The sequence below is a fragment of the Ranitomeya variabilis genome, chromosome 3 (genome assembly GCF_051348905.1).
Source record: "Ranitomeya variabilis isolate aRanVar5 chromosome 3, aRanVar5.hap1, whole genome shotgun sequence".
NCBI classification, from domain to species: Eukaryota; Metazoa; Chordata; class Amphibia; order Anura; family Dendrobatidae; genus Ranitomeya; species Ranitomeya variabilis.
In genome coordinates this window covers 294014079-294040031 of record NC_135234.1, presented here as the reverse complement: position 1 = coordinate 294040031, position 25953 = coordinate 294014079, and the positions used below count along the sequence as shown (strand labels likewise).

The following is a 25953-nucleotide window of genomic DNA, read 5'->3' as shown; positions in this document are numbered from 1 at the left end:
AAAAATCTGCAAAAAAAACGCAGAAAAAAACCCCGAAAAATCCGCATGCGGATTTCTTGCAGAAAATGTCCGGTTTTATTTAGAAAATTTCTGCAAGAAATCCTGACGTGTGCACATAGCCTAATGCTTGCAGTCTGGGGGCACTTAAGGGTTAACAATAGGAAGCCCTTTTTTTTTCCTTTTCCCATCCACCCTGTCCTGTGCTTGTTGTCTGCACCATTTCTCCAGTACTCATCTGCATTTACTCCAGTCCACATCTACTTCTCTCCTGACTGCTCCTCCCACATGAGTCACACTTCAGTAACCTGAATATGATAAGCATAAGCAGCCAGACACCAGCCAAGCAAAACAAAACTCGGCTCATAAACTGCAGAGCTGACTACTTTCATTCACAGCAGGGATCGTTCAGGAAGGACACATCATTACTGCCTCCAGACCTCAGCCAGTGTGCCGAGCACTTACCATGGGTGCGTGTCTGGGAGTGTGCTCCCTCCTCAGCTGTGTAAGTACTGACCATGGGTGCGTGTCTCGGAGTGCGCTCCCTCCTCAGCTGTGTAACTACTGACCATGGGTGCGTGTCTGGGAGTGCGCTCCCTCCTCAGCTGTGTAACTACTGACCATGGGTGCGTGTCTGGGAGGGTGCTCCCTCCTCAGCTGTGTAACTACTGACCATGGGTGCGTGTCTGGGAGTGCGCTCCCTCCTCAGCTGTGTAACTACTGACCATGGGTGCGTGTCTGGGAGGGTGCTCTTTCCTCAGCTGTGTAACTACTGACCATGGGTGAGTGTCTGGGAGTGTGCTCTTTCCTCAGCTGTGTAACTACTGACCATGGGTGCGTGTCTGGGAGGGTGCTCTTTCCTCAGCTGTGTAACTACTGACCATGGGTGCGTGTCTGGGAGTGTGCTCCCTCCTCAGCTGTGTAACTACTGACCATGGGTGCGTGTCTGGGAGTGCGCTCCCTCCTCAGCTGTGTAACTACTGACCATGGGTGCGTGTCTGGGAGTGCGCTCCCTCCTCAGCTGTGTAACTACTGACCATGGGTGCGTGTCTCGGAGTGCGCTCCCTCCTCAGCTGTGTAAGTACTGACCATGGGTGCGTGTCTCCGAGTGCGCTCCCTTCTCAGCTGTGTAAGTACTGACCATGGGTGCGTGTCTCCGAGTGCGCTCCCTTCTCAGCTGTGTAACTACTGACCATGGGTGCGTGTCTGGGAGTGTGCTCCCTCCTCAGCTGTGTTAGGCCGGCGTCACACTAGCGAGTTTTACGGACGTATGAGCGCAGAAAATACGTCCGTAAAATACGCATTACACACGGCCCAATGAATCTCTATGGGGCTGCTACTATCAGCTGTATATTACGCATCCGTAATATGTAGTATTGTATGGCTGTAGAAAATCGCAGCATGCTGCGTTTGTCAGCGTATTGTGCAAAAAATACGCCAATGAAAGTCTATGGGGGTGAGAAAATTACGGATTACACACGGACCATGCGTGTGACTTGCGAGAAATACGCAGCGGTGTTCTCTAGAAAAGCTGGCAATTCAGTGCGGTGTACAATAAAATCACACTGACAGAATAGGCAAAATAAATGTGTACACATAGAATAGATATAGATATAGATAGATATATATTTCAGCGCAAGATAGTATAAAAGCCGGTAATTGAATTGCCGGCTTTTGCTCTCTCCTTCACAAACCCGACAGGATATGAGACATGGTTTACATACAGTAAACCATCTCATATCCCCTTTTTTTGCATATTCCACACTACTGTTAGTAGTGTGTATGTGCAAAATTTGGGTTCTCTAGCTGGTAAAATAAAGGGTTAAATCGCAGAAAAAATTGGCCTGGGCTCCCGCGCAATTTTCTCCACCAGAGTGGTAAAGCCAGTGACTGAGGGCAGATATTAATAGCCTAGAGAGGGTCCATGGTTATTGGCCCCCCTAGCTAAAAACATCTGCCCCCAGCCACCCCAGAAAAGGCACATCTGTAAAGATGCGCCTGTTCTGGCACTTGGCCACTCTCTTCCCACTCCCGTGTAGTGGTGGGATATGGGGTAATGAAGGGTTAATGTCACCTTGCTATTGTAAGGTGACATTAAGCCAGGTTAATAATGGAGAGGCGTCAATTATGACACCTATCCATTATTAATCCAATAGTACGAAATGGTTAATAAAACACACACATTATTAAAAAGTATTTTAACCCCTTACTGACCTCGGACGGGATAGTACGTCCGAGGTCAGATCCCCCTGCTTTGATGCAGGGCTCCGCGGTGAGCCCGCATCAAAGCCGGGACATGTCAGCTGTTTTAAACAGCTGACATGTGCCCGCTATAGCGGCGGGTGAAATTGCGATTCACCCGCAGCTATTAACTAGTTAAATGCCGCTGTCAAACGCAGACAGTGGCATTTAACTACCGCATCCGGCCGGCCGGATATGAGCGCATCGCCGACCCCCGTCACATGATCGGAGGTCGGCGATGCTTCTCCATTGTAACCATAGAGGTCCTTGAGACCTCTATGGTTACTGATCCCCGGCAGCTGTGGACGGCGCTCACAGCACACCTGATTTTCTACTACATAGCAGCGAACAGCAGATCGCTGCTATGTAGCAGAGGCGATCGTGCTGTGCCTGCTTCTAGCCTCCCATGGAGGCTATTGAAGCATGGCAAAAGTTAAAAAAAAGTGAAAAAAAAAAAAAAAAAAAGTAAATAAAAGTTTAAATCACCCCCCCTTTCGCCCCAATCAAAATAAATCAATAAAAAAAAAAAATCAAACCTACACATATTTGGTATTGCCACGTTCATAATCGCCCCATCTATCAATAAAAAAAAAAAGAATTAACCTGATCGCTAAACGGCGTAACGAGAAAAAATTTGAAACGCCAGAATTACGTTTTTTTTGTTGCCGCGGAATTGAATTAAAATGCAATAACTGGCGATCAAAAGAACGTATCTGCACCAAATTGGAATCATTAAAAACGCCAGCTCGGCACGCAAAAAATAAGCCCTCAACCGACCCCAGATCATGAAAAATAGAGACGCTACGAGTATCGGAAAATGGCGCAATTTTTAATTTTTTTTAGCAAAGTTTGGAATTTTTTTTCACCACTTAGGTAAAAAATAACCTAGTCATGTTAGGTGTCTATGAGCTCATACTGACCTGGAGAATCATAATGGCAGGTCAGTTTTAGCATTTTTTTTCCCGTTTTCTAGTACACGACATGCTAAAACCAATGATGTCGTTCAAAAGTACAACTCGTCCCGCAAAAAATAAGCCCTCACATGGCCAAATTGATGGAAAAATAAAAAAGTTATGGCTCTGGGAAGGAAGGGAGCGAAAAATGAACACGGAAAAATGGAAAATCCCAATGTCATGAAGGGGTTAATGAAATAAAGACGCAGGGTGCTGTAATATATTATTATACTCTTAATCCACCTGAAGACCCTCGTTCTGTAAAAAAGGAAAAATAAAAAATCACCAATATCCCATACCTTCCGTCGTTCTGTCACGTCCCATGATGTAAATCCATCTAAAGGGGGTTAATCACTTTACACGCAGGAGCTCTGCTAATGCAGATTCGCTCCTGTCTGTAAAATGTTGTGAATGAATGGAATGCAGGGGAATGTCCTGTAGTTACCTTGAGTCGCGGTGATGCGCCCTCTGCTGGATGTCCTCATATGAACTTGAGCCTGGGAAAAGTTCCCACGGTCGAATTCATGAGTTCATCCAGCAGAGGGCGCATCACCGTGACTCGAGGTAACTACAGGACATTCCCCTGCATTCCATTCATTCACAACATTTTACAGACAGGAGCACACCTGCATTAGCAGAGCTCCTGGGTGTAAAATGATTTAACCCCTTCAGATGGATTTATATCATGGGACGTGACAGAACGATGGAAGGTATGGGATATTGGTGATTTTTTTTATTTTTCCTTTGTTACAGAACGAGGGTCTTCAGGTGGATTAAGAGTATAATAAAATTTTACAACACCCTGTGTCTTTATTTCATTAAAATACTTATTAATAATGTGTGTATGTGTTTTATTAACCATTTCGTACTATAGAATTAATAATGGATAGGTGTCATAATTGACGCTTCTCCATTATTAACCTGGCTTAATGTCACCTTACAATAGCAAGGTGACATTAACCCTTCATTACCCCATATCCCACCGCTACACGGGAGTGGGTAGAGTGGCCAAGTGCCAGAATAGGCGCATCTTTACAGATGTGCCTTTTCTGGGGTGGCTGGGGGCAGATGTTTTTAGCCAGGGAGGGGGGCAATAACCATGGACCCTCTCTAGGCTATTAATATCTGCCCTCAGTCACTGGCTTTACCACTCTGGCGGAGAAAATTGCGCTGGAGCCCACGCCAATTTTTACCGCAATTTAACCCTTTATTTTACCAGCTAGAGCGTCCAAATTTTGCACATACACACTACTAACATTAGTAGTGTGGAATATGCAGAAAAAAAAAAATAGGGATATGAGATGGTTTACTGTATGTAAACCATGTCCCATATCCTGTCGGTTTTGTGAAGGAGAGAGCAAGAGCCGGCAATTGAATTACCGGCTTTTATGCTATCTTGAGCTGAAATAATATAAATTATTATTATTATTATTATTATTATTATTGTTTATTTATATAGCACCATTAATTCCATGGTGCTGTACATGAGAAGGGGTTACATCAAAATACAAATATCACTTACAGTAAACAAAACTAACAATGACAGACTGGTACAGCGGGAAGAGGACCCTGCCCTTGCGGGCTTACAATCTACAGGATTGTGGGGAAGGAGACAGTAGGTCAAGGGTTGCAGTAGCTCCAGTGGTGTTGAGGTGGCCGTGTAGTCTTTACAGGCTGTAAGCTTCTTTGAAGAGATGGGTTTTCAGGTTTCTTTTGAAGGATCCAAAAGTAGTGGATAACCGGATGTGTTGGGGCACTGAATTCCAGAGGATGGGTGATATTCGGGAGAAGTCTTGGATGCGATTGGGTGAGGAGCGAATAAGCGTGGAGGAAAGGAGGAGGTCTTGGGAGGACCGGAGATTACGTGAGGGAAGATATTGAGAGATTAGTGTGGAAATATACGGAGGAGAAAGATTATGGATGGCTTTGTAGGTCAGTGTTAGTAATTTAAACTGGATACGCTGAGAAATTGGGAGCCAGTGAAGGGATTTGCAAAGAGGGGAAGCAGGAGTGTAGCGAGGAGAGAGATTAATTAGACGGGCAGCAGAGTTAAGGATGGACTGGAGGGGTGCGAGAGTGTTAGAAGGTAGGCCACAGAGGAGTATGTTGCAGTAGTCGAGGCGGGAGATGATTAGGGCATGCACGAGCATTTTGGTAGAGTGTGGGTTGAGGAAAGGACGGATTCTGGAAATATTTTTGAGCTGGAGGCGACAGGAGGTGGCGAGAGCTTGGATGTGCGGTTTGAAGGACAGGGCAGAGTCAAGGGTTACTCCGAGGCAGCGGATTTTGGGGACAGGGGAAAGTGTGATTTCATTTATTTTGATAGATAGATCAGGTAGGCAAGATATGCGAGAGTGAGGAAAGATAATTAGTTCAGATTTGTCCACATTGAGATATATATATGTATATGTATATATATATATATATATATATATATATATATATATATATATTTATTTTTAGGAATATTTTGCAAGCTTGCGCAAAAAAATCGCCATATGGATTACACACTGATACATTTGACCGTAAAAATCCTCGCATTGAATACGGAACAGTGTTTTGGGACTTTTCTGCGTATTATGGCCGTAAGAAACAGACCGTTTTGTCTTACGCCTAGTGTGACGCTGGCCTAAATACTGATCATGGGTGCGTGTCTGGGAGTGCGCTCCCTCCTCAGCTGTGTAAGTACCAACCATGGGTCAGGGTGCATGTCAGGGGCGGTCACAGACTGCAGAGGGCCGCTGTGCAAGAAATCTTCCCGGCCCCCCCATAGCGCAACAAAGTTATGTGAACATATAGGTTGTAATATTTATCAGTTTAGAACACAACTATCAACTCTAAATAATAAATTTAAGTTCCGTACTTAACAACTGAATTCAACACAAAGCAGTCATGCAATTGATGTCATATCTGCACAGAAGACACTTGCAGATCATCCTGTCGGCCAATCACAGATGTGCTTGTAAGGCTACTTTCACACTAGCGTCGTGCACTGCACGTCGCTATGCGTCGTTTTGGAGAAAAAACGCATCCTGCAGAAGTGCTTGCAGGATGCGTTTTTTCTCCATAGACTTTTATTAACGACGCATTGCCACACGTCGCAACCATCATGCGACGGTTGCGTCGGACCGTCGCCACCAAAAAACGTTGCTTGTAACGTTTTTTGGTGCGTCGTTCCCGTCTTTTCCGACCGCGCATGCACGGCCGGAACTCCGCCCCCACGTCCCCGCACCTCACAATTGGGCAGCGGATGCGTTGAAAAACAGCATCCGCTGCCCCCGTTGTGCGGCTCTTAGCTAGCTAGCGTCGGTGCGCCGTAACGTCGCATAGCGACGTGCAGCGCACGACGCTAGTGTGAAAGTAGCCTAAGGCAGTGTGTGATTGGCTGAGAGGTAACCATGCACAAATGTCACTGTGCACTCTATATAACCTTAAACATGTACCAGGCGCTCTGTAGATCTCTATCCCCATCCACCCCCTATATAGTGGATCGATCATTTGAATACATTTATTCTAGGGTGGCCGGCCCTTCCCCTACCTAGAGCAGTGGTTAATTCCTCCCCTCACCCCCCCATTTTCATGTGTAATGTAAAGACCCATTTCCGCTGATCACTGAGGCTCTGGGAAGAGTGCACGAACTACTGCCCGTGCACAGCAACAGTGAGTCACAAGCAGAGCAACTTGCAAGCTTTAGTGACTCAATGTGACTTAGAGGCTCTCTCCCTCCCTCCTCTCTTCCTGATCCAGCATCTACTACCCGTCACCTCACCGCAGACCGCAGCAGTGACAGCTGGCTGGACAGCAGCATAATATATGCTAGCAGGTGAGGAGGGGGGCCCGTTTAACTGTCAAATCACATGCGTGCAGCAGAGCCGGCCCCCCTGCTTCTCCTGTAGCAGTAATACTACCGCTAGATATCATTCACATTCATTGCTTTGAGTGCCCGTCGGGGGGGGGGGGGGGGGCACTAGTGGCCCCTGTGTGGTTTGCACAGGTTGAACAGGTGGTATGTCCATGGTGCGTGTCTCGGAGTGCGCTCCCTCCTCAGCTGTGTAACTACTGACCATGGGTGCATGTCTGGGAGTTTGCTCCCTCGCAGCTGTGTAAGTACTGACTATGGGTGGGTGTCTGGGAGTGTGCTCCCTCCTCAGCTGTGTAAGTACTGACAATGGGTGCTGTCACGATTCACACCGTGACGGTCAGCACTATATAACGGATCCCGGGGAGGATATCTTTATCGTCCCCACTACTCACACCAATTTGTCATGAACTGGGGTTGTTTGGTTGCCCCTGGTTCCTTCTGAAGGGGATTTATCTATATCCCAGTTTCGGTTTGGAACTTGCAGCTCTCTGGCGCCCCCCTTACACTCAGGTCAAACTACGTACTGCACCTAGGGTAATTGGTCGCCAGAAAGGCTGCCTGCTATGTACTGGCAATTGGGCACGATGCAGCAAGGGCGATATAACTACTCCCACACAGGCAGGAGCAATAATTATCAACGCCGCCGTCGCTACAACTCCCAAATGTACAGAACAAGTATGCTGCCACTAGCTCCGATTTAAAAGGGTCCGAAGCCAACCCAAATCAGTAGCGCAATTACTTCAGAAGACTTAGGGTATGTTATAGAGCAGGAGAACAAAGCTAGTATTTTATATATTTTACTCCATAAAAGATTAGGCAGTGTTAATAAAAGGCATATAAAGATGTTACAATATGAGACAAAGTATGCACAAAGCAATTATAAAATAACATGGATTAAAGAAGAATGATAAAACTCACATGTGCTCAGATCTTTTCCGGCAAACCATGCTGGTAGGCGGAGCCCCAAATGTCCCAATTCATGAGTCTTTCTGTGGTGAGATCCCAGGGAAGAAGAAAGGTTGGGCTTACTGGCAGTAACTTATACCTGCAGGCTTGTGACCACTAAAGGGGCTGGTTTGCCTGCCCCCTCCTCTTAGCTGCCAGGGTGCACATTTTGGTACGAATCTTATAAAACTCCTAGATGTGCTTGCGAACCTAGCGGGGTCACAGAACACACATCCCTCATCTTATATTGAAATTGGCTTTCTATTGAATCCAAACGTGATCTTATTCCACACGGTTCAGGAGAAATCAGTTTCTCTGCTTCTCTTGGGGCCAGACTCCTGCAAGAGGTCCCGTTGTGAAATCACATTCTGAATATGTATGCATCATTTTTCTATCATTGACTGGGTCCGGGATATGCTTTGCAGTTATCAAAGCAAAAGGTGGTTACTTTGAAGAACCTAGAATATAAGACATATTTTCAGTTGTTTCACACTTTTTTGTTAAGCATATAATTCCACGTGTGTTAATTCATAGTTTTGATGCCTTCAGTGTGAATTTACAATTTTCATAGTCATGAAAAATCTTTAAATGAGAATGTCTGTCCAAACTTTTGGTCTGAACTGTATGTGCTTCTTTTGGACAAAGGAATTCCTTCCTAATTAACATTCCTGGCTTGCAGGAGGGGGGAAGAAAGGAGTGTAGCGTTAGAGGGAGTGTAGTGCTGTGGAGGAAGGGGTGAAATCTAGTGTGGGTGTTCAGGACCATGGCTATAGGTGCAAAAATCATACGCCATTTTATACATTAACGTGACAGGTGCGGGTCTGGGAGTGTGCTCCCTCCTCAGCTGTGTGAGTACTGACCATGGTTGCATGTCTCGGAGTGCGCTCCCTCCTCAGCTGTGTAACTACTGACCATAGGTGCGTGTCTGGGAGTGCACTCCCTCAGCTGTGTAAGCACTGAACATGGGTGCATCTCGGAGTGTGCTCCCTCCTCAGTCCCTCTTCCATGGCTTGTGTATGTATGTGTATTGGCTTCTTCCCTCATCTGCGGTCTCTTGTTACAGACGCTCTATACAATGGAGTTGGCGAGTTTGTGCGTAGCCCAGTGCTGGGAACTTGATGATGGCTGCCGTGACCTGTGGCATGATACTTCTAAGTAGCCCTGGCCAGGTTGTGTTCGCACAGGACGAGTTTGTGGGGGATTTTCCCACCATACGTGGAGGTGTTGGCGAATAACTTTTGCACCTTTGTGTTCTTTACATGGGACCCTCTTCATGTGTCTGGTCCAGCACAGACAAATTGTATGCCCAGCCTGACCTTACTGGAGAGATGACAGTAGGTCACCAGGGCTTCGGAAGTTATAGTTATGAGACTGTTCATCTCTAAGGCCCCATTCACACGTTCATGAGTCCTGTGTGTTCTGTCCGCATGGTCTGGAAAAATTCACGTAGCTTTGTCATATATTCTCATAGGTGAAAATCATGGACAGCACATGGGTGGCATCAGTGCTTTATTCGTCTGGTGTGGACATAGGGGAGAAGCTTTGTCATATACACCATGTTCCAAATTATTATGCAAATTGGATTTAAGTGTCATAAAGATTTAATTGTTTTGTTATTCAAATAAATTCGTGTATGGTATTGTGTCTCAAAGCTCAATGGATCACTGAAATCAATCTTAAACACGTGATAATTAGTTTTCCAGATGACTCTAATTAAAGGAAAACTACTGATGTTCCACATTATTAAGGCCACAGGTTTCAAGCAATATGGGAAATAAAAAGGATCCCTCTGCTGCTGAAAAGCGTTAAATAGTGCAATGCCTTGGACAAGGTATGAAAACATTAGACATTTCACAAAAACTTAAGAGTGATCATCATACTATGAAGAGATTTGTGACTGAAACAGAGCACAGACAGAGTTCATGCAGATAAAGGCATAATGAGGAAGGTTTCTGCCAGACAAATTCATAGGATTAGGAGAGCTGCTGCCAAAATACCATTACAAAGCAGCAAACAGTTATTTGAATCTGCTGGTGCCTCCGGAGTCCCTCAAACCTCAAGGTGTAAGATCCTTCAAAGGCTTGCTGTGGTGCATAAACCTACTGTTAGGCCACCCCTAAACAGTGTTCACGAGCAGAAACTGTTGCAGTGGGCCCAGACATACATGAAGACTAATTTTCAAACAGTCTTGTTTACTGATGAGTGTCGAGCAACTGTGGATGGTCCAGATGGATGGAGTAGTGGATGGTTGGTGGATGGCCACCATGCCCCAACAAGGCTGCGATGTCAGCAAGGAGGAGGAGGAGTCATGTTTTGGGACAGAATCATGGGGAAACAGCTGGTAGGGCCCTTTAAGGTTCCTGAAGGTGTGAAAATGACCTCTGCAAAGTATATAGAGTTTCTGACTGACAACTTTCTTCCATGGTCTAAGAAGCAGAAACGTGACAATGCACCATCTCATGCTGCAAAGAATACCTCTGCGTCATTGGCCGCTATGGGCATAAACGGAGATAAACTCATGGTGTGGCCACCCTGACCTCAACCCTATAGAGAACCTATGGAGGATCATCAAGTAAAATATCTATGAGGGTGGGAGGCAGTTCACATCAAAACAGCAGCTCTGGGAGGCTATTCTGACTTCATGCAAAGAAATACAAGCAGAAACTCTCCAAAAACTTGCAAGTTCAATGGATGCAAGAATTGTGAAGGTGATATCAAAGAAGGGTTCCTATGTTAACATGTAACTTGGCTTGATAGGATGTTTTGGAGTTAACCCCTTCCCGACCTTTGATGCAGCGTATGCGTCATGAAAACCTGTGCTAATCCGACCTGTGACGCAGCATATGCGTCATGGCCAGATCGCGTCCCTGCAGGCCAGGTGAAAGGTTTAACTCCAATTTCACCCGACTTGCAGGGACAGGGGGAGTGGTGCTACAGCCCAGGGGGGGTGGCTTCGCCCCCCCCCCCCCGTGGCTACGATCGCTCTGATTGGCTGTTTCACTTTCAACAGCCAATCAGAGCAATCTGTAATTCACCTATGAAAATTGGTGAAATATTACAATCCAGCCATGGCCGATGCTGCAATAGCATCGGCCATGGCTGGAGACCCCAATCTGGCCCCCCCACCGACTGGCGGCAGCGATCTGCAGCCGCCGTCAGTGTTCCCTACCCCTCCGTCCTGTCCTAAGCGCCTTCCTCGCCCCTCCCCCGTCCTCCCCTCCGCCCGCCCCCCGCTGTCCGATCGCACCCCCCCATGCTTACCTAGTCCCGGTGTCCTCCGTCTTCTCGCATGGGCGCCGCCATCTTGGAAAATGGCGGGCGCATGCACAGTGCGCCCGCCGAATCTGCCAGCCGGCAGATTCCTTCCCTGTACATTTTGATCGCTGTTATAAGTTCTATCACAGCGATCAAAATAAAAAAAAATAGTAAATAACCCCCCCTTTATCACCCCCATAGGTAGGGCCAATAATAAAATGCAGATAATATATTTATCTTTGTTTTTCCATTAGGGGTAGGGATAGGGTTGCACTTAGGGATAGGGTTGCACTTAGGGTTAGGGTTGCACTTAGGGTTGTGCACTTAGGGCTAGGGTTGCACTTAGGGCTAGGGTTGCACTTAGGGCTAGGGTTACAATTAGGGCTAGGGTTACAATTAGGGTTAGAATTAGGCTATGTGCACACGGTGCGGATTTGGCTGCGGATCCGCAGCGGATTGGTCGCTGCGGATTTGTAGCAGTTTTCCATCACGTTTACAGTACCACGTAAACCTATGGAAAACCAAATCCGCTGTGCCCATGGTGTGGAAAATACAGCGCGGAAACGCTGCGTTGTATTTTCCGCAGCATGTCAATTCTTTGTGCGGATTCCGCAGCGTCTTACACCTGCTCCATAATAGGAATCCGCAGGTGAAATCCACACAAAAAACACTGGAAATCCGCGGTAAATCCGTAGGTAAAGCGCAGTGCGTTTTACCTGGAGATTTTTCAAAAACAGTGCCGAAAAATCCTCACACAAATCCGCAACGTGGGCACATAGCCTTAGGGTTAGGGTTGGAATTAGAGTTAGGGTTGGAATTAGGGTTAAGACTAGGGTTAGGGGTGTGTTGCGGTTGGGATTAGGGTTAGGGGTGTGTTGGGGTTAGTGTTTGAGTTAGAATTGAGGGGTTTCCACTGTTCAGGCACATCAGGGGGTCTCCAAACGCGACATGGCGCCACCATTGATTCCAGCCAATCTTGCATTGAAAAAGTCAAATGGTGATATCTCCCTTCCGAGCCCAGACGTGTGCCCAAACAATGGTTTACCCCCACATATGGGGTACCAGCGTACTCAGGAGAAACTAGACAACAACTTTTGGGGTCCAATTTCTCCTGTAACTCTTTGGAAAATAAAAAATTGCGGGCTAAAAAATTATTTTTGAGGAAAGAAAAATGATTTTTTTATTTTCACGGCTCAGCGTTATAAACTTCTGTGAAGCACTTGGGGGTTCGAAGTGCTCACCACACATCTAGATTAGTTCCTTGGGAGGTCTAGTTTCCAGAATGGGGTCACTTGGGGGTTTCTACTGATTAGGCACATTAGGGGCTCTGCAAACGCAACGTGACGCCCGCAGAGCATTCCATCAAAGTCTGCATTTCAAAACGTCACTACTTCAATTCCGAGCCCCAGCATGTGCCCAAACAGTGGTTTACCCCCACATATGGGGTATCAGCGTACTCGGGAGAATCTGGACATCAACTTTTGGGGTCCAATTTTTCCTGTTACCCTTGGGAAAAAAAAATTGTGGGCTAAAAATCATTTTTGAAAAAAAAAATTTTTTTTATTTTCATGGCTCTGCGTTATAAGCTTCTGTGAAGCACTTGGGGGTTCAAAGTGCTCATCACACATCTAGATTAGTTCCTTGGGAGGTCTAGTTTCCTAAATGGGGTCACTTGTGGGGGAGCTCCAATGTTTAGGCACACAGGGGCTCTCCAAACACGACATGGTGTCCGCTAACGATTGGAGCTAATTTTCCATTCAAAAAGTCAAATGGCGCTCCTTCCCTTCCGAGCCTTACCATGTGCCCAAACAGTGGTTTACCCCCACATGTGAGGTATCGGTGTACTCAGGAGAAATTGCTCAACAAATTTTAGGATCCGTTTTATCCTGTTGCCCATGTGAAAAACAAAAAATTGAAGCTAAAAGAATTTTTTTGTGAAAAAAAAAAAAAAAAAAGTACTTTTTCATTTTTACGGATCAGTTTGTGAAGCACCTGGGGGTTTAAAGTGCTCACTATGCATCTAGATAAGTTCCTTGGGGTGTCTAGTTTCCAAAATGGGGTAGCTTGTGGGGGAGCTCCAATGTTTAGGCACACAGGGACTCTCCAAACGTGACATGGTGTCCGCTAAAGATTGGAGCCAACTTTTCATTCAAAAAGTCAAATGGCGCTCCTTCCTTTCCGAGCCCTGCCGTGCGCCCAATCAGTGGTTTACCCCAACATATGAGGTATCAGCGTACTCGGGACAAATTGGACAACAACTTTCGTGGTCCAGTTTCTTCTTTTACCCTTGGGAAAATAACAAAATTGTTGCTAAAAGATCATTTTTGTGACTAAAAAGTTAAATGTTCATTTTTTCCTTCCGTGTTGCTTATGCTGCTGTGAAGCACCTGAAGGGTTAATAAACTTCTTGAATGTGGTTTTGAGCACCTTGAGGGGTGAAGATTTTAGAATGGTGTCACTTTTGGGTATTTTCAGCCATATAGAACCCTGAAACTGACTTCAAATGTGAGGTGGTCCCTAAAAAAAATGGTTTTGTAAATTTTGTTGTAAAAATGAGAAATCACTGGTCAAATTTTAACCCTTATAACATCCTAGCAAAGAAAAATTTTGTTTCCAAAATTGTGCTGATGTAAAGTAGACATGTGGGTAATGTTATTTATTAACTATTTTGTGTCACATAACTGTCTGGTTTAACAGAATAAAAATTCAAAATGTGAAAACTGCGAAATTTTCGCCAAATTTCCGTTTTTTTCACAAATAAATGCAGAAATTATCGACCTAAATTTACCAGTAACATGAAGCCCAATATGTCATGAAAAAACAATCTCAGAATCGTTAGGATCTGTTGAAGCATTGCTGAGTTATTACCTCATAAAGGGACACTGGTCAGAATTGCAAAAAATGGCCAGGTCATTAAGGTCAAAATAGGCTGGGTCATGAAGGGGTTAAATAGGTTTTCCAGTTCACCATCCTGACAGCACCATTGGAGGACGTCCTTCTTACCCTCAGTGGGACAGGAGCAACAAGCGGTTAAAAGGAAGTGTTTTTCCTGTCCCACTGTGGATAAGAACGGCAATCTTTTCCTCCGACGGTGCTGTGCAGATGGTGGGGATCGGGGGGCCCAGCCTTTCCCTTCCCCGCCGCAGGATATCTTCGGCTGATACCTGCGATGGGGGGTCCCTCAGCCTCCCCAGTGTAGCGCTGCTCATGGGATCGGATCTGTTCCTCCATGCTGGGGGCTCTCTGTCCGGGCGCCTGTTTGCTGGGGGTGTATACGGGGGCCATCTCCAGATGGCAGCCGATCCCAGCGTGCGGCCGCGTCCATCTCCGGCAAGCGCTCTCAGCGAGGCAGCCGCTGCTGGCTCCAGGACCTGCGGCCACGTCACTTCCGACCGATGGCCGCGTCACTTCCGGTTGCGGCGAGCGCCGGACAGAGGGACGCCAACGCTGGCCTCAGGAGAGGCCTTTCAGCATTGTCAACCACGTGGATGTGGTAAGGAGGGCAGGATCAACCAGGTAAAACCTATATAAACGCTTTACGGGGGTCTTTATCCACCGGCCATCCTGCCACAAGGAACACACGGCTGTATGGTAGTTTGTCCTCACTATGGAGGAGACTGACAGACCTGAGGGGACTGACCAGCTTTAGGGGCACGTGAGTAGGCTATACTAAGCCATACCACAATGCTCACCACTCCCCCCTACATCCCTGTCTACAAAGTGTATTATGTATTCTATCCTAGGTAGAGCCTCCTATCCCCACATCCGAAAGAAAGAAATCAGGGAAAAATAAATGCCCAATATGTGCTGCTAAGTTTCTGGAAAATTGGCGGAAGCCACTATGCAAGTCGTGCACAGCTAAAATTGTGGGTGATGAGCAGACTGCATTATTAACCAGTATGAAGACAATGATTCGTCAAGAGGTTCAGGCATCCATCTCAAGCTTGAATCTTCCCCAGACAAGCCAGTCAGAACTGCAGACATCACGGAAAAGGCCAAGAGAGTCTAGTCCCTCTTCCGAAGGAGACATTTCGGAGGATTCAGACCTGGAGGTAAGAGACGGATCATTGGGCAGAGGGAAGAGATATCTCTTCTCGGCAGCAGATACAGATGAGCTTCTGTATGCAGTTCGTAACACCATGCAGTTACAGGACACGCCAGAGGAGACCTCGATCCAGAATGAGATGTTTGGCGGATTACATGCCCAGGTCACAAAGGTTTTTCCAGTCAACAACCACATCCGTTCCATGATTCTGGAAGAATGGCAGGAAGCGGAGAAGAGACTAGTAGTACCCAGAGATTTCAGACTCTGTTTGTCTTATAATTCAGAGGACATTAAAGTGTGGGATGAAGTTCCCAAGATTGATGTTCCGTTGGCAAAGGTGGCGAAGAAGACCTCAATCCCATTTGAGGACTCCTCTGCTTTAAAAGATCCTATGGATTGCAAAGCAGATGGACTGCTCAGGAGAACTTGGGAGTCCTCCGCAGCAATAATACGGGCCAATATAGCTGCAACATCGGTAGCCCGGTCAATGCATCTATGGATAGACTATTTGGAGGAACATCTCAAAGCTAAAACTTCCAGAGATGTTATTCTCAAATCCCTACCATTACTTAAGCTTGCAACAGGCTTTATGGCAGATGCTTCTGCAGAGTCTGTACGCTTCACTGCCAGAAGCGAATCCTTATCCAATGCAGCCAGAAGAGCCATCTGGCTAAAGACCTGGTCGGGGGATATCCAATCAAAAAATAAATTGTGCGCAATCCCATTCTCAGGGAATAAAGTATTTGGGCCTATTCTAGATGACATCCTAGAAAAAGCCTCAGATAAAAAGAAGGGGTTCCATGAGGAAAATACAAAAAAGTACCAGCCCTTTCGTAGATCCCAACCTAGTCAGAAGACAGACTACAGGGGGAAAGGGAAGACTGGGAGGTGGTCTTATCCCAAGGGTGGAAAGGGTAGAGACTCCATCTTCCCAAGTGCAGGTACAGGAAAGTTTAATAAATGACATCAAGGTGGGTGGTCGGTTACAAAAATTTCTAGGGGGTTGGCAGAAAATATCCCAAAATCCTTGGATTCTGCAGGTAATTGCTCAGGGGTACAGGCTATAGTTCTCCAGCAGTCCCCCAGAAAGATTTGTTGTAACACGACCCTGTCCGCTCTCAGACTCCTCTATGTGGACAAACATCCAGGAGTTGATAGTTAAACGCAGTAATCCCAGTTCCCATCTCAGAAAGAGGCGAAGGCCATTACTCCCATTTATTTTCAATAAAAAAAGCCGTCGGGGGACTCCCGAACGATTATAAATGTAAAACTCCTAAACAGGTGGATCCGGTACAAAAGATTCAGGATGAAATCTATAAAGTCCACAACGCCTCTCGTAGACAAGGACATGGTGATGTGCACCTTGGCTCTAAGCAATGCATACTATCATGTCCCAATACACACTGCCTACCAAAAATTTCTGAGGTTTGCCCTAATGAACAAGTGAATATTGTACCACTTCCAGTTCAAATGTTTCCCCTTCGGGCTTGCTTCGGCGCCCAGGATATTCACCAAACTGATGTCAGAAGTTGTGGCCTATCTAAGAAATCAGAATGTGACCATAGTACCATATCTGGACGACTTTCTGATAATGATGAGATCAGAGAAACTTCTCAGAATAGACTGCAGCTTCACACTTTCCATCCTGCAGGATCTGGGGTGGATTGTGAATTGGAAGAAATCTTGCCTGGTCCCAGATTCCAGAATGAAATTTTGGGGGGTCATATTAGACTCCAAACTCAGAACACATTTTTTACCAGAAGACAGACAGGAGGCCTTGATCAGGCACATACATCAAATCAGGAGAAGTACCCCCTCCATAAGAGAGGCAATGAGGATTCTAGGCTTTATGACGGCATGCATACTGTTATGACCCCAATGGCGAGGGTCTCAGAGGAACGTGGAAGTCTGCAGAATACAAAAATCCAGCTCATAGGGCAGTGGTAACTGGGTTGACCATATATCTACTCCTAACGCCAACACTAGAAGTAGCCGGGGATCATTCCTACGTTGATTCTAGATGACACGCGCCAGCCGGAGAATCTAGCTACCCCTAGTAGAGGAAAACAAAGACCTTTCTTGCCTCCAGAGAAGGGGACCCCAAAGCTGGATAGAAGCCCCCCACAAATAATGACGGTGAGGTAAGAGGAAATGACAAACACAGAAATGAACCAGGTTTAGCACAGAGAGGCCCGCTTACTGATAGCAGAATAAAGAAAGGTAACTTATATGGTCAACAAAAACCCTATCAAAATCCACACTGGAAATTCAAGAACCCCCGAACCGTCTAACGGTCCGGGGGGAGAACACCAGCCCCCCTAGAGCTTCCAGCAAAGGTCAGGATATAGTTTTGGAACAAGCTGGACAAAAATACAAAACCAAAACAAATAGCAAAAAGCAAAAGGCAGACTTAGCTGATATAACTGGAACCAGGATCAGTAGACAAGAGCACAGCAGACTAGCTCTGATAACTACGTTGCCAGGCATTGAACTGAAGGTCCAGGGAGCTTATATAGCAACACCCCTAACTAACGACCCAGGTGCGGATAAAAGGAATGACAGAAAAACCAGAGTCAAAAAACTAGTAACCACTAGAGGGAGAAAAAAGCAAATTCACAACAGTACCCCCCCCTTAGTGAGGGGTCACCGAACCCTCACCACGACCACCAGGGCGATCAGGATGAGCGGCATGAAAGGCACAAACTAAATCGGCCGCATGAACATCAGAGGCGACCACCCAGGAATTATCCTCCTGACCATAGCCCTTCCACTTGACCAGGTACTGAAGCCTCCGCCTGGAGAGGCGAGAATCCAAGATCTTCTCCACCACGTACTCCAACTCGCCCTCAACCAACACCGGAGCAGGAGGCTCAGCAGAAGGAACTACAGGCACAATGTACCGCCGCAACAAGGACCTATGAAATACATTGTGAATAGCAAACGACACAGGAAGATCCAGATGAAAAGATACAGGATTAAGGATTTCCAATATCTTGTAAGGCCCAATAAAACGAGGTTTAAATTTGGGAGAGGAGACCTTCATAGGAACAAAGCGGGAAGAAAGCCATACCAAATCCCCAACGCGTAGTCGGGGACCCACACCGCGGCGGCGGTTGGCAAAGCGCTGAGCCTTCTCCTGTGACAACTTCAAGTTGTCCACCACATGATTCCAGATCTGCTGCAACCTATCCACCACAGAATCCACCCCAGGACAGTCAGAAGGCTCCACATGACCCGAAGAAAAGCGAGGATGGAAACCAGAGTTGCAGAAAAAAGGTGAAACCAAGGTGGCGGAACTAGCCCGATTATTAAGGGCAAACTCAGCCAACGGCAAGAATGTCACCCAATCGTCCTGATCAGCAGAGACAAAACACCTCAAATAAGCCTCCAAAGTCTGATTGGTTCGCTCCGTCTGTCCATTAGTCTGAGGATGGAAAGCAGACGAAAACGACAAATCAATGCCCATCCTACTACAAAAGGATCGCCAGAACCTGGAAACGAACTGGGATCCTCTGTCAGACACAATATTCTCAGGGATGCCGTGCAAACGAACCACGTTCTGGAAAAACACAGGAACCAGATCGGAAGAGGAAGGCAGCTTAGGCAAAGGAACCAAATGGACCATCTTGGAGAAGCGATCACATATCACCCAGATAACGGACATGCCCTTAGATAGCGGAAGATCAGAAATGAAATCCATGGAGATATGTGTCCAAGGTCTCTTCGGGACAGGCAAGGGCAAGAGCAAACCGCTGGCACGAGAACAGCAAGGCTTAGCTCGAGCACAAGTCCCACAGGACTGCACAAATGACCGCACATCCCTTGACAAGGAAGGCCACCAAAAGGACCTGGCCACCAGATCTCTGGTGCCAAAAATTCCCGGGTGACCTGCCAACACCGAGGAATGAACCTCGGAAATGACTCTGCTGGTCCACTTATCCGGGACAAACAGTCTGTCAGGTGGACAAGACTCAGGCCTATCAGCCTGAAATCTCTGCAACACACGTCGCAGATCCGGAGAAATAGCTGACAAGATAACTCCATCTTTAAGAATACCAACAGGATCAGCGACTCCAGGAGCATCAGGCACAAAGCTCCTAGAAAGAGCATCGGCCTTCACATTCTTTGAACCAGGTAAATACGAGACAACAAAATCAAAGCGGGAGAAAAACAATGACCAGCGGGCCTGTCTCGGATTAAGGCGTTTAGCAGACTCGAGATACATCAGATTTTTGTGATCAGTCAAGACCACCACACGATGCTTAGCACCCTCGAGCCAATGACGCCACTCCTCAAATGCCCATTTCATGGCCAACAACTCCCGATTGCCCACATCATAATTTCGCTCGGCAGGCGAAAACTTCCTAGAGAAAAAGGCACAAGGTTTCATAACAGAGCAACCAGGGCCTCTCTGCGACAAAACGGCCCCTGCCCCAATCTCTGAAGCATCCACCTCAACCTGAAAGGGAAGTGAGACGTCAGGCTGGCACAAAACAGGCGCCGAAGTAAACCGGCGTTTCAACTCCTGGAAAGCCTCCACGGCAGCAGGAGCCCAGTTAGCTACATCGGAGCCCTTCTTGGTCATATCCGTCAAAGGTTTCACAATGCTAGAAAAATTAGCGATAAAACGACGGTAGAAGTTAGCGAAGCCCAAGAACTTCTGAAGACTCTTAACTGACGAGGGCTGAGTCCAATCAAGAATAGCTCGGACCTTGACTGGGTCCATCTCCACAGCAGAAGGGGAAAAAATGAACCCCAAAAAGGGAACCTTCTGTACACCAAAGAGACACTTTGAGCCCTTGACAAACAAAGAATTTTCACGCAAAATTTTAAAGACCAACCTGACCTGCTCCACATGCGAATCCCAATTATCAGAAAAAACCAAAATATCATCCAGATAAACAATCAAAAATTTATCCAGATACTTCCGGAAAATGTCATGCATATAAAGGACTGAAAAACTGAAGGCGCATTGGAGAGACCAAAAGGCATCACCAAGTACTCAAAATGACCTTCGGGCGTATTGAATGCGGTTTTCCATTCATCACCTTGCTTAATGCGCACAAGGTTGTACGCACCACGAAGGTCTATCTTGGTGAACCACTTGGCACCCTTAATCCGGGCAAACAAGTCAGACAACAGCGGTAAAGGATACTGAAATTTGACAGTGATCTTATTTAAAAGCCGATAATCAATACAAGGTCTCAAAGATCTGTCCTTTTTTGCCACAAAAAAGAATCCCGCACCAAGAGGAGAAGAAGACGGACGAATATGTCCTTTCTCCAGAGACTCCTTGATATATGAACGCATAGCGGTATGTTCAGGTACCGACAGATTAAACAGTCTTCCCTTAGGAAATTTACTGCCTGGGATCAAATCTATAGCACAGTCACAGTCCCTATGAGGAGGCAGTGCACTGGACTCAGACTCACTGAAGACGTCCTGATAATCAGACAAATACTCCGGAACTTCCGAAGGCGTAGAAGAAGCAATAGACACAGGCAGGGAATCCCCATGAATACCACGACAGCCCCAACTTGAGACTGACATAGCCTTCCAGTCCAGGACTGGATTATGGGTCTGTAACCATGGCAGCCCTAAAACAACCAAATCATGCATTTTATGTAAAACCAGGAAACGTATCACCTCGCGGTGTTCAGGAGTCATGCACATGGTAACCTGTGTCCAATACTGCGGTTTATTTGCAGCCAATGGTGTAGCATCAATACCCCTAAGAGGAATAGGATTTTCTAATGGTTCAAGAGTAAAACCACAGCGCTTAGCAAATGAGAGATCCATGAGACTCAGGGCAGCACCTGAATCTACAAACGCCATGACAGGATAAGATGACAGTGAGCAAATCAAAGTTACAGACAGAATAAATTTAGGTTGCAAATTACCAACGGTGACAGGACTAACAACCTTAGCTATACGTTTAGAGCATGCTGAGATAACATGTGTAGAATCACCACAGTAGTAGCACAAGCCATTCCGGCGTCTATGAATTTTCCGCTCATTTCTAGTCAGGATTCTATCACATTGCATTAAATCAGGTGTCTGTTCAGACAACACCATGAGGGAATTTGCGGTTTTGCGCTCCCGCAACCGCCGGTCAATTTGAATAGCCAGTGCCATAGTATCATTCAGACCTGTGGGAATGGGAAAACCCACCATAACATTCTTAATGGCTTCAGAAAGGCCATTTCTAAAATTAGCGGCCAGTGCACACTCGTTCCAATGTGTCAGCACGGACCATTTCCGAAATTTTTGGCAATACACTTCAGCCTCGTCCTGCCCCTGAGACATGGCCAGCAAGGCCTTTTCTGCCTGAATCTCAAGATTGGGTTCCTCATAAAGTAAACCGAGCGCCAGAAAAAACGCATCAAGATCAGCCAATGCCGGATCTCCTGGCGCCAGCGAAAAAGCCCAATCCTGAGGGTCGCCCCGTAAGAACGAAATAACAATTTTTACTTGCTGAGCAGAATCTCCAGATGAACAGGGTCTCAGGGACAAAAACAATTTACAATTATTCACGAAATTCCTAAACTTAAACCTGTCTCCGGAAAACAGTTCAGGAATCGGTATTTTAGGTTCTGACCTAGGATTTCTGATAACATAGTCTTGTATGCCCTGCACACGAGTAGCCAGCTGGTCCACACTTGTAATCAAGGTCTGGACATTCATGTCTGCAGCAAGCATAGCCACTCTGAGGTAAAGGGGAAGAAGAGAAAAAAAAAAAAAAAACTCAGAATCTTCTTTCTTATAATCCCTCTTCTGCAATGCATTAAACATTTAATACTGGCCTGGCAAACTGTTATGACCCCAATGGCGAGGGTCTCAGAGGAACGTGGAAGTCTGCAGAATACAAAAATCCAGCTCATAGGGCAGTGGTAACTGGGTTGACCATATATCTACTCCTAACGCCAACACTAGAAGTAGCCGGGGATCATTCCTACGTTGATTCTAGATGACACGCGCCAGCCGGAGAATCTAGCTACCCCTAGTAGAGGAAAACAAAGACCTTTCTTGCCTCCAGAGAAGGGGACCCCAAAGCTGGATAGAAGCCCCCCACAAATAATAACGGTGAGGTAAGAGGAAATGACAAACACAGAAATGAACCAGGTTTAGCACAGAGAGGCCCGCTTACTGATAGCAGAATAAAGAAAGGTAACTTATATGGTCAACAAAAACCCTATCAAAATCCACACTGGAAATTCAAGAACCCCCGAACCGTCTAACGGTCCGGGGGGAGAACACCAGCCCCCCTAGAGCTTCCAGCAAAGGTCAGGATATAGTTTTGGAACAAGCTGGACAAAAATACAAAACCAAAACAAAAAGCAAAAGGCAGACTTAGCTGATATAACTGGAACCAGGATCAGTAGACAAGAGCACAGCAGACTAGCTCTGATAACTACGTTGCCAGGCATTGAACTGAAGGTCCAGGGAGCTTATATAGCAACACCCCTAACTAACGACCCAGGTGCGGATAAAAGGAATGACAGAAAAACCAGAGTCAAAAAACTAGTAACCACTAGAGGGAGAAAAAAGCAAATTCACAACAGCATACCTTGTGAGAAATGGAGCCAATTCCACTCGCGGGGATTACAGAGAGAAATTTTGAGATCTTGGAACAGGAAACAGAGTTCCCTAGACAAGAAGATGATTGTGTCTCCGCCAGTAAAGAGATCCCTGACCTGGTGGACCACACCGGAGAACCTAAAAGAGGGAGTTCCATGGATCCTCGATCCCTGTGTTACGGTTACCACAGACGCCAGTCAATTCGGATGGGGCGGTCATATAGAAAGAACATATTACCAGGGAGAATGGGCTCCTCAGATTGCCGCAAGGTCGTCAAACTTCAGGGAGCTGTATGCGATCTGGAAGGTGTTATACCAGGCCCAGTCACAGGTCAGGGGCAGACACATAAGAATGCTGTCCGATAATGTCACAGCAGTGGCATTTCTAAGACACCAAGGAGCTCCGAGTCATCCACCACTGCAACACCTAGCAGACCAGATTTTCAGATGGGCAGAGAAATCTGTCAGATCCATCTCGGCAGTTCACCTGGAAGGCGCCAAGAATCAAGTAGCAGACTTCTTCAGCAGAACATCTGTACATCCCGGAGAATGGGAACTGAACCCAGAAGTATTCAGCAGTCTGTGCCAAAGATGGGGAACACCTCAGGTGGATCTTTTGCCACCAGGTCAAATGCAAAAACCAGAGCATTTTTCTCTCTCAATCCTCTAGACGGAGCCACTGCAGTAGACGTTTTGTGTCAGTGTTGGGATGTCTCAGTGTACGCATTCCCGCCTCTTCCTCTGATACCGAAGACACTCAGGAAGATACAAGACGAGAGAGCAACTGTAATCCTGGTGTTTCCTTTTTGGCCAAAAAGGAGCTGGTTCTCTCTACTATCCAGAATATCAACAGAGAGACCAATCTTGTTACCGAACAGGCAGGATCTTCTACTACAGGAGCCGGTATTCCACAAAGATCCATCCAGGCTCTCTTCACCTGTCTGCTTGGATCCTGAATGGCGAACCCTAAGATCCAGAGGCCTGTCAGAAGAAGTCATTACTACACTCCAGGCAAGCAGGAAGCCGGTGACTTCAGCAATTTATAACAAAATCTGGAAGCGGTATTGCTCCTTTCTGGGAGAGGTTTTTGTGGATACTTCAAAACCTGACATTCCCAGAATTCTCGACTTCCTGCAACTCGGGTTTGAGAAGGGCCTCCGGCCTAGTACTTTAAAAATACAGATTGCAGCGCTTAGTGTCTTTTTTGATACGTCACTAGCCTCCCATCCTTGGATAGCAAGATTTTCTGGAGCCACGCAGAGAATGAGACCACTTGTGAGAAAATCAACTCCTCCTTGGGACCTAAACCTGGTCCTTAATACCCTGTGTAAAACCCCGTACTTGTTATCAGAAGATATGGGCATAGCCAATCTCTGCTTTAAAACTGCCTTTCTTATTGCCATCACATCGGCTAAGAGATTGGGGGAGATACAGGCTCTTTAAATCCAGGACCCATATCTTCAGATCTTTGACAACAGGATAGTCTTAAGACTTAACCCAGCCTTCCTTCCCAAAGTAGGGTCCTCAACAAATATAAATCAGGAGATAATCCTTCCCTCATTCTGCCAACACCCTAGAAACACAAAGGAAGGGGTCTACCATAACCTTGACGTTGGGGAGACTGTTCTAAAATTCCTGAGGGCGACAGAAGGTTGGAGACGAGACACTAACTTGTTCATACAGTACGGGGGTCAAAATAGAGGTTGTAAGGCAGCAAAATCAACTATTGCTAGGTGGATCAAAACCATGATAAACCTAGCGTATACAGACCAAGGGAAAGATCCCCCGGATATTCTTAGAGCCCATTCAACTCGAGCTATCTCTACATCATGGGCGGAGAAAGGGGGAGCCTCAGCTGAGCAAATTTGTAGGGCGGCGACTTGGACCAGTCTTTCTACCTTTGCTAGACACTATAAACTAGATGTCTCATCAGATCAGTTAGCTTTTAGTAGAAAAGTATTACATGAAGTAGTCCCACCCTAGTTAAACATCCTTTGGTATTCCTCCAATGGTGCTGTCAGGATGGTGAACTGGAAAACGGTAATTAGTCTTACCTGTAATTGTATTTCCAGGAATCCATCCTGACAGCACTACTACTTCCCTCCCACTGCAAATTTATACTATTAATTATAGTATGATTATTAATGTGATGTAACATTGGTATATACTGTTAATAAACTCTTTTTGCATCCATCCAGATGTGGTACTTAGAAAATCACTGGTGGGTGGAGTGGGGAGGGTCATTTTAACCGCTTGTTGTTCCTGTCCCACTGAGGGTAAGAAGGACGTCCTCCAATGGTGCTGTCAGGATGGATTCCTGGAAATACAATTACCGGTAAGACTAATTACCATTTTTTGTTCAGTGAATGTGACCTTCTAATGCTGCAAATCCCACAAATAAGCATTTTCAGTTCTTTAAAACATATCAAATGTTTAGAAATTCTACTGTGCATAATAATTTGGAACAGTGCATTTTGAGTTTTTATTCATTTTGGAGATTATACTGTTATCATTGGGAGGTTTCTTCAATAAAATTCGATGTATGCTCTAACGGGTGATGACTTTTATTAGACTGACTGTCATTTGCACCGACTATTCAGTAAAATCCGAGAAAAATGTCATTTGCATAATAATTTGGAACATGGTGTATTCTCATAGGTGAAAATCCTGGACAGCACATAGGTGGCATCAGTGCGTAATCTGTCTGCTGTCCCGGGTGGACGTAGGGGAGAAGCTTTGTCATATATTCTCATAGGTGAAAACCCCTAATGAAACACTGATTGTAATAAATGACTGACAGACCAAACGCTGATGACACTCAGATCCAAGCACTGATGAACAGCGCTCTGGGTTTTCCCGTAGAAGAATGATGGATGTCTGAATCAAGCCTTAATGTGTGTGTTAGTTATCACTTCATCACAACAGGAGGAAGTCCAACAAATTGACTACAGTTGAGCGACTTTTTTACTTTTTCGGATCGAGTCGGGGTTTGCGAAACCGGATTTTGTCAAAAGTCGGGTCAGGTGAAATCGGCCGATTATTGCGTAAAGTCGGGGGCCGACTGAAACACGAAACTCA

General features: G+C 46.1%; 1 protein-coding gene across 4 annotated transcripts in view; it reads left to right on the top strand.

Moving 5' to 3' along the window:
* Positions 1-202: 202 nt before the first annotated feature.
* The window catches only part of SERINC2 (serine incorporator 2), a 313329-nt gene continuing 287578 nt past the window's right edge, over positions 203-25953 (top strand). Inside the window, exon 1 of one of the 4 annotated variants that reach the window (XM_077295553.1) lies at positions 203-502. In XM_077295553.1, the coding sequence (XP_077151668.1) occupies positions 464-502 (39 nt within the window). In that variant the 5' untranslated portion in view covers positions 203-463. The other 3 variants (XM_077295556.1, XM_077295554.1, XM_077295555.1) reach the window with 3 other exon arrangements.